Raw genomic sequence first — 14,651 nt, forward strand, 5'->3', positions numbered from 1 at the left:
GAGGGTAAATATGCTCTGTCAAATGTGAATTAGTTAAATATTAAAAATTTATTGCTGAAACATCTATCTATTCCTGCTTTAAAAAAGAATTTAATGATTAATTTTTATGTTAAACCAAAATAATAACAAAGAATGCTTCACATTAAAATCACAAGTGAATGCTATTAAATTACCTTTCTATTAACATCTCAAGATGAGAAAACATCAATGGTAACTTTTCTTCCACAATTATAATAGCTTGGAAAAGAATATTTGTATTTCAGGGGAAAATGGTGGTCAATGGGAAATTATTGCTGGGAAAAATTAATTATCTGCTAAATGCTATACTAAATTAATTATATGCTAATTATCTTGATGTTTAATAAAATTTGCAGAATTGTGTATTTACAGGTCCCCCTACCTACTTTGATACACAGATTAACAAAAAAAGATAGAGTGAAAATTAATGCTTCTACTCTTAATTCGGCACTTATTTCTTTCTATTACAAACTTAGATGGAAAGAGATGATACGTTGACTGAGGTTGATATCCTTAAGGAGAAACTTGAGAAGTCCCAGATGGTAACACAGAAGGCTATTGAAGATAAAGAAATTGCCAACAAGGAGTTTGAACGTATGCTTGAGAAGTATGACAGGTAAATCAATTAAGTCAAAATTATACGATGCCTAAAATTATTGATATATTCTTGTAAAAGTTCAAAGTCTTGTCATTCACTGATGATTTAAAATTGACCCTATCAGATTTTATGCGAAGTACGCCCATTGAAAAATAATGGTGTACTGCCATTAATATTTCAACTAAATAATTTAACAGTCTCCAAAAGAGATACTTAAGGAGGGAGAAATAGAATTGTTTAACATAAAATATAGTTGATGTTGCAGAAATTCATGATCACTGAGTAAATAAACTCAGTACTTTTTCACAAAAATAAATTTATTATACTTCTACTGGTTTCAATGCATAGGCAACGGTATCAGGTATAAAATCTCATGCATGCATTGGTAAAACGAGGTGGCTGGCAGGGAAGGAGGAGAGACAAAGTGTGGGAAGGAAAGGCTTATAAACAGTAGGGGAGGGGGAGACACAGTGTTTATGAATGCACTTTGTTGATGAACATTTAAACAGCCAAAAGAGGTGAGTGTCTTACAAAGATGTTATCATTAACCAAATGTCCAGTTATGCACTTTATTTTTATTTCTAACTGTTCCAGCATCTCCATTTTTTTCCCCTTTTCCTTGAGGTGTAGTAGGTCTGGAAATAAGTCACTGTTAAGGTCCATCTCCTATAGGTTATTGGCAAAATGGGATTGGGTGACATTCCCATTCCAGTTAGTTATTTTTTTCTGTCTGAAAAAATTCTAGGTTTATTTATTTAGTGTTGTCATCCCTGTTGAAAGGTTTTCACAATGCAAAAATTAGTTTTCTTTTGTAGAAAAGCATATCTATCATATTAAATATAGAATATTTTTGTTTATTTTCTTTAAAAAGATGTTGAATTCTTCATATGAAGCTCTCCTCATATTTCCATGACATTCTTCTGCATTAAATTTAGGGCATATAGTGACAGCTCAAAAACCCAAATCATCTTATATTCATTGCCATCCTAAATTCAGGCAAATATGTTATAATGCAAGTGGAGCTCATTGATATGTTAATAAACCATTAAAATTCAGCTTATTGAAAGTAAATTTTTATTCTTTGGATCTGAATAAACATCTTATTTTACTTAATACCTGCCATGTTTCTGATGAAACCCATGGAGCTATTAATTTGCTTAATGTTTTCAAGCTAACTGATAGGTTGATATCAAGTAATATGTAAGTCACAATGATATGGAATAGGTTGTCTACATACCACTGTATCACTCTCATTTAGTAACTGCCCTTTTTTCCCACTGCACCGGACTAAAGCATTGTCCTGAAGACTGAAAAGTAATGAACAAGTACCTAATGAAAGTTGCCATTTACACTTTCAAATGACTACTCTTACCAAACCATTAGAGAATGAGTGAATAGCCATACTTTTTCAAAATGTAGTGATATATCTGTATTCTAAAAACTAGATACTTGTTTTAATAGATATATAAACTCTGCATTTTCAATTAAAATTTTCTGGTATCAATAAGTGTAGCATTAAACCTGCTATTATTATTTTTCCAACATTTGGAAAAGTTTGCAATCAATGTTCAGATATTATGTGCAATCATATGCAAATTGATTTGAATGTTAGTAATTATTTCACCGCTACAATTATCAGTTGACAATTCAGAGTGGTTCACTAAGGCTCTCCATTTGTTTATTATTTAAATTAGTAATTTCAATTTTTTAGTACCTCTTTCATGATAAATTCTATTCTTAAATGCCTGATCTTTTCTCTCTTGTATATTTCAGTGTTTCATATGCATTCAATCTCCTATTACTGTCTTCATTAATTTATGACTATAAAGAGTTCTAATCAGAATGCCTACCGCATCTTGTTTGATTCTCCTTACTAATAACTCAGCATAAATTTTCACACCTATTATTGAAGAAATAGTAATTTTTATATGCTGACTCATCCTCAAATCAATAGCAAATCTTTTTATGAAAATTTGAATTAATGAAGTATTTGAGTCAAAGAAATAGTTGGAATTTTTAAAGTTTTGAACCTTATGCATTATTTCTTAGATATTTTTGAATTTGATGCTCATTGATACATGATAAACAAAATATCATTTTAGATAAACCAATTTTATGTGCACAAACCCTTTTTGAAAAAAATATACCTATAATACTTGACTTTGAACTCAATATCCAGTATGTTTACTAACTATTAACTTAATTTTCTATTTTAACCACCATATCAACCATTGTAATAGCCTTGAATCTAAACCATAGCTGAAATATACTATATAATAATGGCACTTAAAGTTTATATGAATGGACGATTCATGGTTTTAAATCACCCCAATCGTAATAAAATCCAGGATTCAATTCCAATCAACACTCCTCAAGTTCCTCATTACTAATGGTATCTCATGATTTCATTAGGTCTCAGGGAGAAGTGTATAGGCTACAGAACAAGCTGGAATGTGCGGAGGCTGAAAAGGAGAGAGCAGAAGTGGAAGCAGAGAAAGCACAGCTCCTTGCCGCCAAGCTGCGAGAAGAAACTCGCCGACTCCAGGACGAATTGACATCAGTCACGGAGAGTAGTGACCGAACCACCCTCCAGATGGCTCGCCTGCGTGATGCAGAGGAGAAGGCAAAGGAAGAGGCTGCTAGGCATGCCCTCGACCTCACTCTCTTGCGCGAACGCCTCGAGAAGGCCACTGCCGACCACCGCCGGGCGACAACAGAGCGAGATGCTGCGGTGTCCGACTCAGAGCGTTTGGCCTTTGAGCTCGAACGTGCCCAAGCACAGTGTGCCAAAGCGCAGGCAGCCTCAGAGAGGGCCCAGGAGGAGTCTGCTAGGCTGGCTGTGGAATTGGAGAAGGCCACCGAGCGCCTGGAACGAAGCGCAGCCGAGTTGCGCAAGTCTGCATCAGAGTCGGAGAGAGCGAGAGCAGAGGCGGAGACACACAAGGAGGAAGCAGAGCGTTATGCGGCGAGGTTGGGCAAGTTTCAGGACGTCCACGAGAGGACACGGGAGGAGAGGGAGAGGGGGGAAGTCGAGGCGGCACGGTTGAAAGAGAGGCTGGAGAAGGCCTCGGCCGCAAGGGAGGCGGCTGAGAGAGATGTCGCACGGCTGGGAGCAGAGCTCGAATCAGTGCGGGCCAAAGCGGCAGCCGATGCAGAGAGGTCCAGAGTGGAGGTGGAGAGACTCAGGGACAGATTGGATCGTGCCTCTGCAGAAGCAGACAGACTTAGGGCAGGTTCTGCCACAGGCAGTGAAGGCCGTCGTAGTCCAGCAGACACGGACAGACTTGAGAGGGCTAGGCTAGAGGCGGAGGCAGATCGTTATCGAGCAGAAGCTGACCGTGTGAGGTCAGAGTTGGATCGGGCAAGGGTGGACCTTGAGAGATCAAGGATGGAAGTAGAGAAACTCAGGGCAGATAGTGTTCAAATTGATAGGGACAGAAGAAGTCCAGCTGCCATTGAAGCGGAAAGAGCTGAACGATCAAGACTTGAAGCTGAAGTTGCCAGGCTTACAGGTACAGTGGTAATTATATGACAAAAAGAATAATTATGGAAATAAACATGATTATTTGAATAGTTATAGCATACTGCTTACCCTAAAAGTTACCCTTAACCTCCACATGCCATTTAGCCCACTTTTTTGGGCTTAAGACTTCTTGAAGGCTTTTGGATTTTCTGAATGATAAACAAGCAGGGGTTTGATTTTCTAATCACCATTTCCATTTGTACAAACTAGCAGCATGAGATGGCTCTTCATTTCCAAGTGGTTGGGCAATGCATTCTCACCTATTGCTATGTTTACAAATACAGGTTCACTTCGACATCTTCTTCATGAAGAGACCCGTTTTGTCACAATTAAAAATAAGTTGCAGCAAATAACCCTCAGAATATACAAGATTTTTGAAGACAGTAATGAAATTCTCTACTGCCTTTGACTCAGAGCTTGCAGCTTCATCATGCCTCACAATGCTGTAGGTGATGGTTCTTCTTGTTAACTTCTCGAGTCACAAATGGCTCCCCATAAATAGTTATTTGGTCATTGATGATCCTGACATCTAATTAATAAGGTCGGAAAAATTCACTTTCCCCTTCTCACAAATTATATTCTTGTTTTTGATGTTGTGTCACAATTTATTTTTGTTTATGTTCATAAGAAATAACCTTTCAACATCCTTGAGAATATGTAACAATTGGAGTTAGTCTTGTCACTTTATTTGAAGCATCTATCTCCTTAGTTTTGCCCATGTTCTTGAAGAAAAGACCAATTTTTGATGCCTACCGATTATTGATGAGCTTACTAGATCAGCCACGCTCACACCTTGTTCCCGATTCCCTACTTTTCATTTCTACTGTTATTTTGTATTTTTATTCTCTTATGGCTTTCTTTTATGGATTTTATTTTTCTTTGGGGTCAATGTTAAAACTGTGCACAAAATATTATTAAACTTAGAACAAAAAATCACTTATAATATGTTTGAATACATGTTTGGAAAAACGTGCGATCATTGGCAACACGGCAAAATGAGTGCTAGAGACAAACTGCAGTAGCTCTCAAAGTGCAGGTCTACAATGAATCTGGGATTTCCCCTCTCTTCATGAATCATGAAAAAAGTTGCTTGTTGAGGGAGTTATTTCCAGGACAAATATTTTGATCGTAAATTACTTGCTGTGCAAGGTGCTCATTAAGTGAGGTTCCACTTTTCTTGATCTCTTAGTTGCATTGAATTCTGTTCTCATTATCAAAATACTCAACCCTTTTCTGAAGCACTATTAACAGACATCACAAAAAATGTGAGCCTCATGGGAGGCCAGGCAAGTGAAAGTTTAAGATGGTTTTTAAAAATAAACTCTGAATCTTTCTCTTCTCTTTCCACAATGTTTACAAAGTTCACTATCAAATGTCACCCAAAATGCATAGAAATATTAGTAATGATACATGCATAGTTAATATTACATACAAAAAATAAAATTATTCATATCTCTCTCTCTCTCTTCACACCTCTCGACTACATGTGCATAGCATAATGTGACACTTAGCTGAAACTCACCTATTCACTCCATTTTGAAGCTAGCAAGGTATCCTAAGAATTTTCAATGGCATCAGGCTCAACCTTGTGAACATTATTGTGAGGAATAAGACAAACTGAGTAAAATTCACCGAGATTTTATATTACAGTACTACCAGTTTCATCACATAGGTGAAATCTTCATGCCTATGCTGTATCATATGCAATGTCACTTTTCATATACATTCATTGGGTTCCTTTTTCTTTCACATTGCCTGTCTTCCATTTATCCCTCCTTCATCTCTCTGTTTTTTCTTTCCATTTCTTCTTACGAAATGCTCCTTCCAGGATTTGGAAAGGCATGCCTCTATATATAGGTAGTCCCCTCTGATATGGTCTGATAATGTTGTAATAAATCCAGGACTAATATTGAGGATATAAATTCAATGTGGTAATTGATAACTCTATGGAGATAAGTACATAATGTCATCATACTATCATTTATATGTGAAATGTGTAATCTGTTGAAGAATGAACAATTAAACACCAGTGGCTAACGTTTTGGCTTCCCACCTTGAGGGCCCAGGTTCAAATTCTGGTGATGACATATTTTTCAATGGTGTCCTGATCCCTACTTGGGTGCTTTATGAAGGGCACTTTGAGTGAGTATGCCATCCATCACATGGAACGTTAAGCTGCAGACCCCTTGGCGCCTTTCGTTAAAAGCAGGCTAATGCTAACCCTGGGTTTCGCTCCAACCTTTATCCTTTCCTCTCCATCCCTAATAGCAAAAATGACCCGAGCTGTCCATCACCGCCCATAAAAAAAATTATACACCAGTACTATGAACCATGGTCCACTGTTTTTCATTTTAATCTGATCTTTAATTGAACTCTCACTTACTATGTTGCAGATCATAAGGAACTCCTATTTCAGCGGTAAATGTTTAAGAGAAATTGTTTTAGTTTATCCTAGCAGGCTTCAGTACTATTACATTAATAGTTTAATATTTTGTATGAAGAAGGTTGTCTTAAATGCTATTGTAATATTTATGAAGTAAGTTATTTTTGTAAAAACTAGTATTAATTCATTTAATTTTTTATCACAGACAAAATCCACAAAATTCAATTGAATAACTTGAAAGCAATTGAAGCTCATTATATAAAAAAATGGTAAATGGAATACATTGGATGAGAACCAATGAAATATTGGTGATGCCAGGCTTAACCTATTGCGAAAGTTTTTAGTTTTACATGTCGTCCTGGTGATTACTGGAAATAATTTGAGCCCCTTATTGCATTTCATTTGAGACCAGAATGGTAAGTTAGAGAAACAGAATCTTGAGTCAACTAATGGAGTGCATTCCTTTCCAACTCTCAATATGTAAACACACCATCTATAAATATTAGGAACATGTAACAATATCAGTTGTTTCATTGACTAATACTAGCCTTGTAAGCTGCATAATCAATTTACTAAATTTCCTTTAATGGCTGGTTAGTTGATACTCCTTGTTTCACCTGTGGTGATCCGCAGGGCAACTCATGGATGCAAAAATAACATGACCCCTTATTTGCAGGTGAGGTGGAGCGAGCAAGATCTGCGGCACGAAGAGGTGCTGCAGCTGAGATTGAACGTGCACGCTCAGAGGCATCGGAAGCAGCTGAAGGGGAGAGGAGAAGGCTGCGGGAGAGGCTTGAGGCGCAGACATCAGAGGCAACGAGGCTTGCAAGAGAACTGGAGCGTTCCCAGGCACACCTTGGCCAATATCAGGAGAACACAGAGGCAGCAAGGATAGAATTTGAGAGGATGGCCACAGAACTGGAGCGACTGCATGAGCGTTTGGAGTCGGCCCAGGCAGAGAAATCAAGAGCCAATTCAGAGAGGGATGCCCTCGTGACTCAATTGGAAAAGTCACAGGAGATGCTTCTCAACTTACAGCAGGAGCTTGGCGGCCGGGCACAACAGGGAACTGCAACAGCAGAAGAAATCCATAGGGTGAGCATATGTCAAAGATATTTGTGCTTTTTTTGTTTTTGTCATCCCTTTGGAAGTCAACTCTGGTTGCTAAATGTATCTCATCAGTGCAGTGATGGGCAAAATCTCCTTGAGGGTAATTTAGACCTAAGATTTTCAGCTGAAGCTTATTTTATTTTAAGAAAAATCAAATCAGTTAAAAAATATCTTTGATACAAATTTCATTTGATGTAAGTATTCTTTTTCTCTTGTATCTGCCTACTAACTTATTGTATGGTGTTTCTTTAAAGAAAATTATGGGCATTTATATCTTTTAAAATCCTTGTGTGCATCATTATTTATACATCTCAAAAATGTAGAAGCCACAGGTTTAGGATAAATGGGACTTAATGGGGAAGACAAATCACTGCATACTTGAGGTGCTGGTTGAAATTAAAACTCCAGTCGTTCATAGTCACACCACAAAGTAAGTCATTGAGTATGAAAATATCATTCATGCAAGGTGGGGAGAGAGACATTTTTTCCATGTGACACCTTTGAGTTTATCACAAAATTATAGTAATCAGAAAATCGTACTTCTTGGATTTTTTAATGGAGTTGGTGAATTGGTGAGGGAGGTGACTTCTACATTTGTACTAGCACTGCCCTCAAGTAGTAATTTAGTGGGTTTAAGGCATGTGACCCATAGCTGAGGTCATTTGCACTATTAGGGATGGATGGGCTGGGAGAAAGGGTGGAGAGAAACCCAGAATCAGCATTAGCCTGCTATGATTGAAAGGCACCAGGGGGTCTGCAGTTAAATGTCCCATCCAACAGATGGCGTGCTCACTCTAAGTGGTCTCCACAATTCATCTCAAGTAGGGATCGGAATACCACTGAAAAAGAACAGCCATCTCCAGGACTCAAATCTGGACCCTCTCGATGAGAAGTCTAGCTACTTAGCTAGCCACCACATACTCTCCTTTGTACAATAAAAATCATTAAAATAATGGGTACTACTTGTATGAGGGCCATTCAGAATGTGGTATCATTGTGGAATTACATAATAAGTAACACACATTTTCTTGAAAAAACTTTTTATTTGTCAACTAAAAACCTTAAATTACTTCTCCACATAGTTGCTATGCAAATTTATACATTTGCAATAACGTGTGACAAGTTTTTGCATCCTAACGTCATATTCCTCTTTATCTAATCAATTTAGAAAAGTAGTGACCTCTTCTGTCAGTTCTTCATTACTTTGAAATTTTATTCCTTCCAAAAAGCCCTTTAGTTGTGTAAAGAGATGAAAATCTGAAGGAACCAAGTCTGGGCTGTACGGTGGATGGTTGAAAATTTTCCATTTGAATTCTTGGATGAGTTATTATGTTTTCCCTGCTACATTAGGTCCGGCATTGTCATGGAGGAGGACGCTTGAATCCCCGAACACTTATCATAATGGATATTCTCCCTCCCCAAGCTAAAGTTTTGACACTGGTGCCAAACCGACAACTTATAAGTAACATTGTCTCCAGATGTCTCTGTTTATTGTCAGTGGTCAGTCCAGTTGTTGTTCCACTGAATAGAGGCTTTCAAATGAATTGAGGTGAATTCATTTTTGCAATGGATTTCATTGATAAAACTCAAAAAACAATTACCATGGATGTACTAGTAAATGGATAATAATGAAATTGAGTTTTTGTTCTAAGCCAGATGTATCTTTTCTTCAGGATATGATAACTTTTTGTCAGATGCACAGAAAGTTTGCTATATCCATGTGATTTTCTTATGTATGTGCACAAAACTAGCAAGTGGGAACCTGTATCAAGTTCTGGAAAATTTTTCCTGAAATGAGAACTGAAATGTCAGGCCTTTTCAGAAAATCAGTACACAAGCTTTCATTATACTAAATCCTTAGAATTAAAAGCTGATTTTAATGTAATAATGTTTAATGGTCTCTGAATGGAAATGGATGCATTAATGATGTGCATTCTGGTAAAGAAAGAGAGCTAATGGATAGCATCCCACCCGACTATTTACTTCAGATCCGGGAGGAAGCGAACGCAAGAGAGAGGGAAGCAAGGAGAGCCGCAGAGGCTGAGCGCCTGAGGACAGAAGCAGCTGAGAAAGTGGTGGCCGAGTTGCAGCGGCAGCTGGCAAAGGCACAGTCAGGTGTCAAGGAGCGAGAGGCGTCCCTAAGAGCACAAGTGTCAGCTACGGCAGCCAAGGAGGCAGAGGCAAGGGAGCATGCAGCTGCAAGGGCACTCGAGGAGGAGAGACTCAGGGCTGAGGCTGCAGAGAAGGTGAGAACTTGACATTTCCACTCTGAAAAATGGGCAAGAAATGCACTCAGACCTTCAATTATTTAAAGGGATGCACCCATTCTTAGAAGCAATAATAATTTTTGTTTCAAGTGTATTCAATGCCTTCAATAATAGCTCAGTTCGTTCTCTATAGGGACTCATGGAAGTGAAAGAGGGGGCAGAGATAGTGAAAGTCTTTGTGCTATTTTTTTCTCTTTTGGTGTATTGTACTGTTTAGCTCTCTTAGCTAGGATTGATACTGTACCCTAATTAACCCCAAGTGTTTGACGTTGCAAAAACTTACTTAGGTCCATAAAGATTGCAACCTTAGGAATTAACTATAATTTTAACTGCTTGGTTCAGCCACCATTGCATTTTAAAATATATCATCAAGTTATTTTTCAAATAGAATTTTAATTATTTATTAATTATGACTATAGTTCTTGCTTGCTTGTAACATTAGATGTCATGTACAGAAATGAATACTGATAATTATGTATGTCTTAATAAAAGGATGTCCTTTTGACTGCTAAACTGATAAAACCAGAAAACTCAAGAACTTTAGTGAGTGCGAGGGTAAAAAAAGAAACTTTGCACTTCCAGATAAAGATTCCATGGTCGTGTGAAGTATTAAATCTTTAGGTGGAAGGGCAAAGTTTCTTTTTTTACCTTCATCATGAAGGCATTCCACAAATTAAGCCTGAAACTGTTATGTTTAGTGAGTGTCCAGAATAAAAATAATTTGAGCACATTTGAAGGGGACACACACCTTGTTTTGGGTGGATAAATATGTTGATTAAAAGTCACCTAAGTGTTGGAGAAATATTGTATTCAAAATTATGTTCAACATAAATTGATAGTCTAACAGTTTATTTAGATGCTCATTTGGCTTCCTTTGCTAATTTAATAGAGTTGTTTTTCAATTTCCATTAGTATTTTTTTAAAAATAAATAAACATTGGTTATGAGTGGCTTAAAGAATCATATTAAGCTAATTGTGAAACTTATGAAGATAGTAAAATCAGTAATAAGTTATGGTTATTATTCACACTGGGAGCATGTAGTGATCCATGAATTATTTGATGAAAGAAATTTATACCATTCATTCATTCATAATCATTATATCTGGAAGATAGATATATAACATGCTATCGTCAACCTCTTGTTGATCAAAATGATTGGAAATGTGATTTCCATTTGAAATCTAAGGATGATAAAAATTAGTTTTATGTAAAATTATGATAATTTTTCTTCCATGACAATTGGACCGTGGACATATTTTACCTGGCTGATTTTTTGCTTGCACAACCTATTATGGCTAGAGAGAAAACATTTAATTAGTTATGTAATAATCTCTTGAACAGCAAATGTGTTCCAAAAGTTCCATCATATTTTGCGAATTTTATACTAAATCAAGAAAATAACTAGTGAACAAACCCTTAATTAGCTATTACTTTTTCTAATAGGATTAATATTTTTGTAGAAGTGATCATGTGACCTTTAGTGAGGTTGAGTTGTTTCCTTTTACTTTTCCACTAAGTTTTTTTTTCACTGAGATAAAAATCCATTTCATCTATGTTCAAATCTTCGCATATCTTTTTACATATTCTCATGGAGTGGGGAGAAATTTATTTTTATTGAATGAAATACTCACTACTAAGTTTTCCCTTGTTTCAAAATTCCATTTACAATACATTTCATGTATGGCTGAATTAAATAATATTTTCTTAAGTCCTAAAGATTTTATGCCTTAAAACCCTATATGGCTTAAGGAAATATTATTTAATTTAGTCAGTCTAAAAATAGGTCATAAGAAGCTCAATTTGTCATTTCCATTTCATGTCTGCATTGAGCATCACATGACCTGGAGGGCTCTCTGATGCTAAGTATTTGATACTCATATGAAAAAAGTTCCTATCTATTGTTCTAATTCATGAAAATGAAATGTGGGTTGCAGGTTGTGGCCGAACTCCAGCGACAACTTGCCAAGTCACAAAGTGCAGTCAGGGAGGCCAAGGAGGCGGCAGCAAGAGAAGGCAGGGAGTCACTCTCGAGGCAACAGCAGCAAGCAGTTGCACAGGCGAGGGACCAGGCAGCAAGGGAGGTGAAGGAAGTCCGTGATGAGATGATGAAGATGAAGCACGATGCAGAGATGATCAGGAAGGAAGCTGAGGAGGCAAAGAAACAAGCAGCAAAGGCACAAGAAGAGCTTAAGGGTGCTGGGGTGGAGAGGGAGAGGTTCCAGGCACAGCTCGAGATGCTTGTGAGGGAACTGGAGAAGAACCAGGTAAGTGAAGGGCTCTGGTGGGGAAATTGGTGGATAAAAATGGAATCATGATTTAAGAAATTTCTCTTGATAATTCCAAAGAGTGTAATCAATTGCCCTGTTGTTATTTTTGAGATTTAATTTTGGTACTTCAGGAAGAAATATTTGTTTGAGATTGCCTGTTGTTTCTTTCAAGGCTTTTTTGTTTGATTACTTTGCCATTTCAGTATTTTAATTGGTGCGTAATTTATTTGTATGAGATAAAAATCTTAATTTTCTTGACTATGAAAAATCAAAATCATTAGGTGAATGCAGATATTGAATTTAAACCTGGCATTCATACAAACTATTTTGCCTACTCTGAATTTTGTTCAATTAAAACATAACTCAGAAATGAAATTTAATTAAATATCGCCTCATGAAATGATTTAATAACTGACCATTTTTAATTTTACTGTCAGTAAAATAACTATTTTAAATTAGAAAAGAATGAGATTGCATTGATGTGAGTTCAAAGGTAGCTAAATGTAATTATTGCTTTTGACTGCAAATATATCATATGCTACTTCCTTCGACCCTGTTAATAACTGTAAAGGATGGAATGGGTAGTGCTCCAACTAGTGTAATAGAAACATAACAATGCAATTGTTAGTATGAAGTTTTCACATAATTACAGGTCTAGTGATTGAGCTTATACCAATAACAGTTGTGTGTCATTTTGTAAGGCAGGTGCATAAGATTAATATCAACTACATCAAGGTCATTAATTATAACATTAAAAATTATTAAAGCAAATTTCTTAATTTACCCATTCAATTTCTAAGTTTGATATTTAATTTGAAACATAGAAATAAAATAATTTATCTTATTGACAAAATGCATGAGAGCATTAATAATAAATAATCTTCCCAAATTGATTTTATCAAAGATAGCTGTGATGTTCAACCAAATATAAAATATTTCTCTGCTACATTAAAATATTATTATTCAAGTATGATACTAGTACTTGAGACTGTGGTACACATCAGTAGTTAGATTTTCTAGGTGTAAACATACTCTTTATCCACTATAACAGGCATTGATATGTGAAGATATATTCCTTGCCAGTTAGCACATTAGGCAATTTTACAACTAGTCAGAAGTATACTTTTTGTGGTGATTTGAGCCATTTGTCATTTTTCTTAAAGTATAAAATGACTTCAAAGTTACTTAAGGCAAGTAAAGTAACAATTCTAAATTTGTAGTCAAGTATTTTATCTCTGTTCTATATGAATACAGTAGCCAAAACTAATATAAGTATTAGAATATAAGGTTTAGGTATCAGCTAGGTGGTCACATTGCTTCATTTGGAAAAGCTAGAATCCTAACAGTTTTGACATCAAATTTTCTATTCAAAACATCAACTATATTTTGTCACAGTCTGAGAGGAAAGAGGGCATCTTTTTGGAGCTGCAGTATTAATTGAAAAAGTACCAAGTAATTTATGAATTGGTTACAAAAGTACATCAGTATGTATTACTAATAACATGAATAGTTGATGGGTTCAGATGGCTGTAATCTTCATTTCTGTTATTAAATAGCCAAATGTTTTCCTTCACTCCCTTTGTATACCTATTCTTAAAATTTTAACTTATGAGTATTACTTGTATATATTTTTTTATTATATTTCCTTCTATGATGATTTCATTTATTATTTATTACCTTCTTGAGTTAAAAATATTTGTGTATTTTTTACTTGCAAATTTAACTTGAATAATTATCTAAAGAAAATGGTCTTCATTCATTTTAGCAGGCATTTCATTTATTGTTACCTATTTCTTTGTAGAATTTTTTAGAACTACCAATTATTTCATACTACCTGATGATTAATAGCTTTTTCCTTCATTTTATTTTGCTTTTTTAGAATCCAGAAATGATTCCTGACTTATTTTTGAGTTGGCTATTAGTGAAAACCATTCAACAGAAGTTTGCTGATGGCACAATCTCCAGTCTGTATGTTAAGAAGCACAGGATTTGATTACTTAATTACTAAGATATTTTTTTAAAATTTTGGTGGTGTGCATAGCATGAGTGTGTTAAATTTGATATTTGATAAAGGTAATGTTTTTTTTATAATTTAAATGTACTCAAAGGTAAACTAAATATATCATACGTCTTACACAATTTTTAAGAATTAATTTTTGCACGTATCATGTTGGAATTTGGCTTAAAACCATTTTGAGATAAAATAATGCTGAATACATTCGGAATTTTCTCGTTTAAAGTCTGTTTATATGGCCAAACATGTATTCCTATTTGTCAAGTGAGAATCTAAGTTGAATTTTCCAAAGATTTGTCTTCTACCATCGTGATGAATTCTGCAAATATTATGGCAGAAATACAAACCTCTGAAAAAAAATTCACACTTAATTAACTAGTTTATGCCTTAACTAGTTAATGCTGTGAGCTAATCAATAGCCTACCCTGGAAATCCTGCTATTCTTAATGAACATCATCATTATGGCATCA

At 35.7% G+C, this 14,651-nt stretch overlaps 1 protein-coding gene across 6 annotated transcripts in view; it reads left to right on the forward strand.

Moving 5' to 3' along the window:
- brp (ELKS/RAB6-interacting/CAST family member bruchpilot) overlaps positions 1-14,651 on the forward strand; it is a 490,885-nt gene that overhangs the window by 459,014 nt on the left and 17,220 nt on the right. For all 6 annotated transcript variants that reach the window (XM_071598643.1, XM_071598644.1, XM_071598645.1 and 3 more), the window contains exons 14-18: positions 495-634; positions 3,029-4,128; positions 7,199-7,617; positions 9,621-9,878; positions 11,835-12,164. In XM_071598643.1, the coding sequence (XP_071454744.1) occupies positions 495-634; positions 3,029-4,128; positions 7,199-7,617; positions 9,621-9,878; positions 11,835-12,164 (2,247 nt within the window). The remainder of the gene's footprint in view (positions 1-494; positions 635-3,028; positions 4,129-7,198; positions 7,618-9,620; positions 9,879-11,834; positions 12,165-14,651) is intronic.

The sequence above is a fragment of the Hetaerina americana genome, unplaced genomic scaffold (genome assembly GCF_022747635.1).
Source record: "Hetaerina americana unplaced genomic scaffold, ioHetAmer1.1.p SCAF_10, whole genome shotgun sequence".
In the NCBI taxonomy this organism is placed as follows: domain Eukaryota; kingdom Metazoa; phylum Arthropoda; class Insecta; order Odonata; family Calopterygidae; genus Hetaerina; species Hetaerina americana.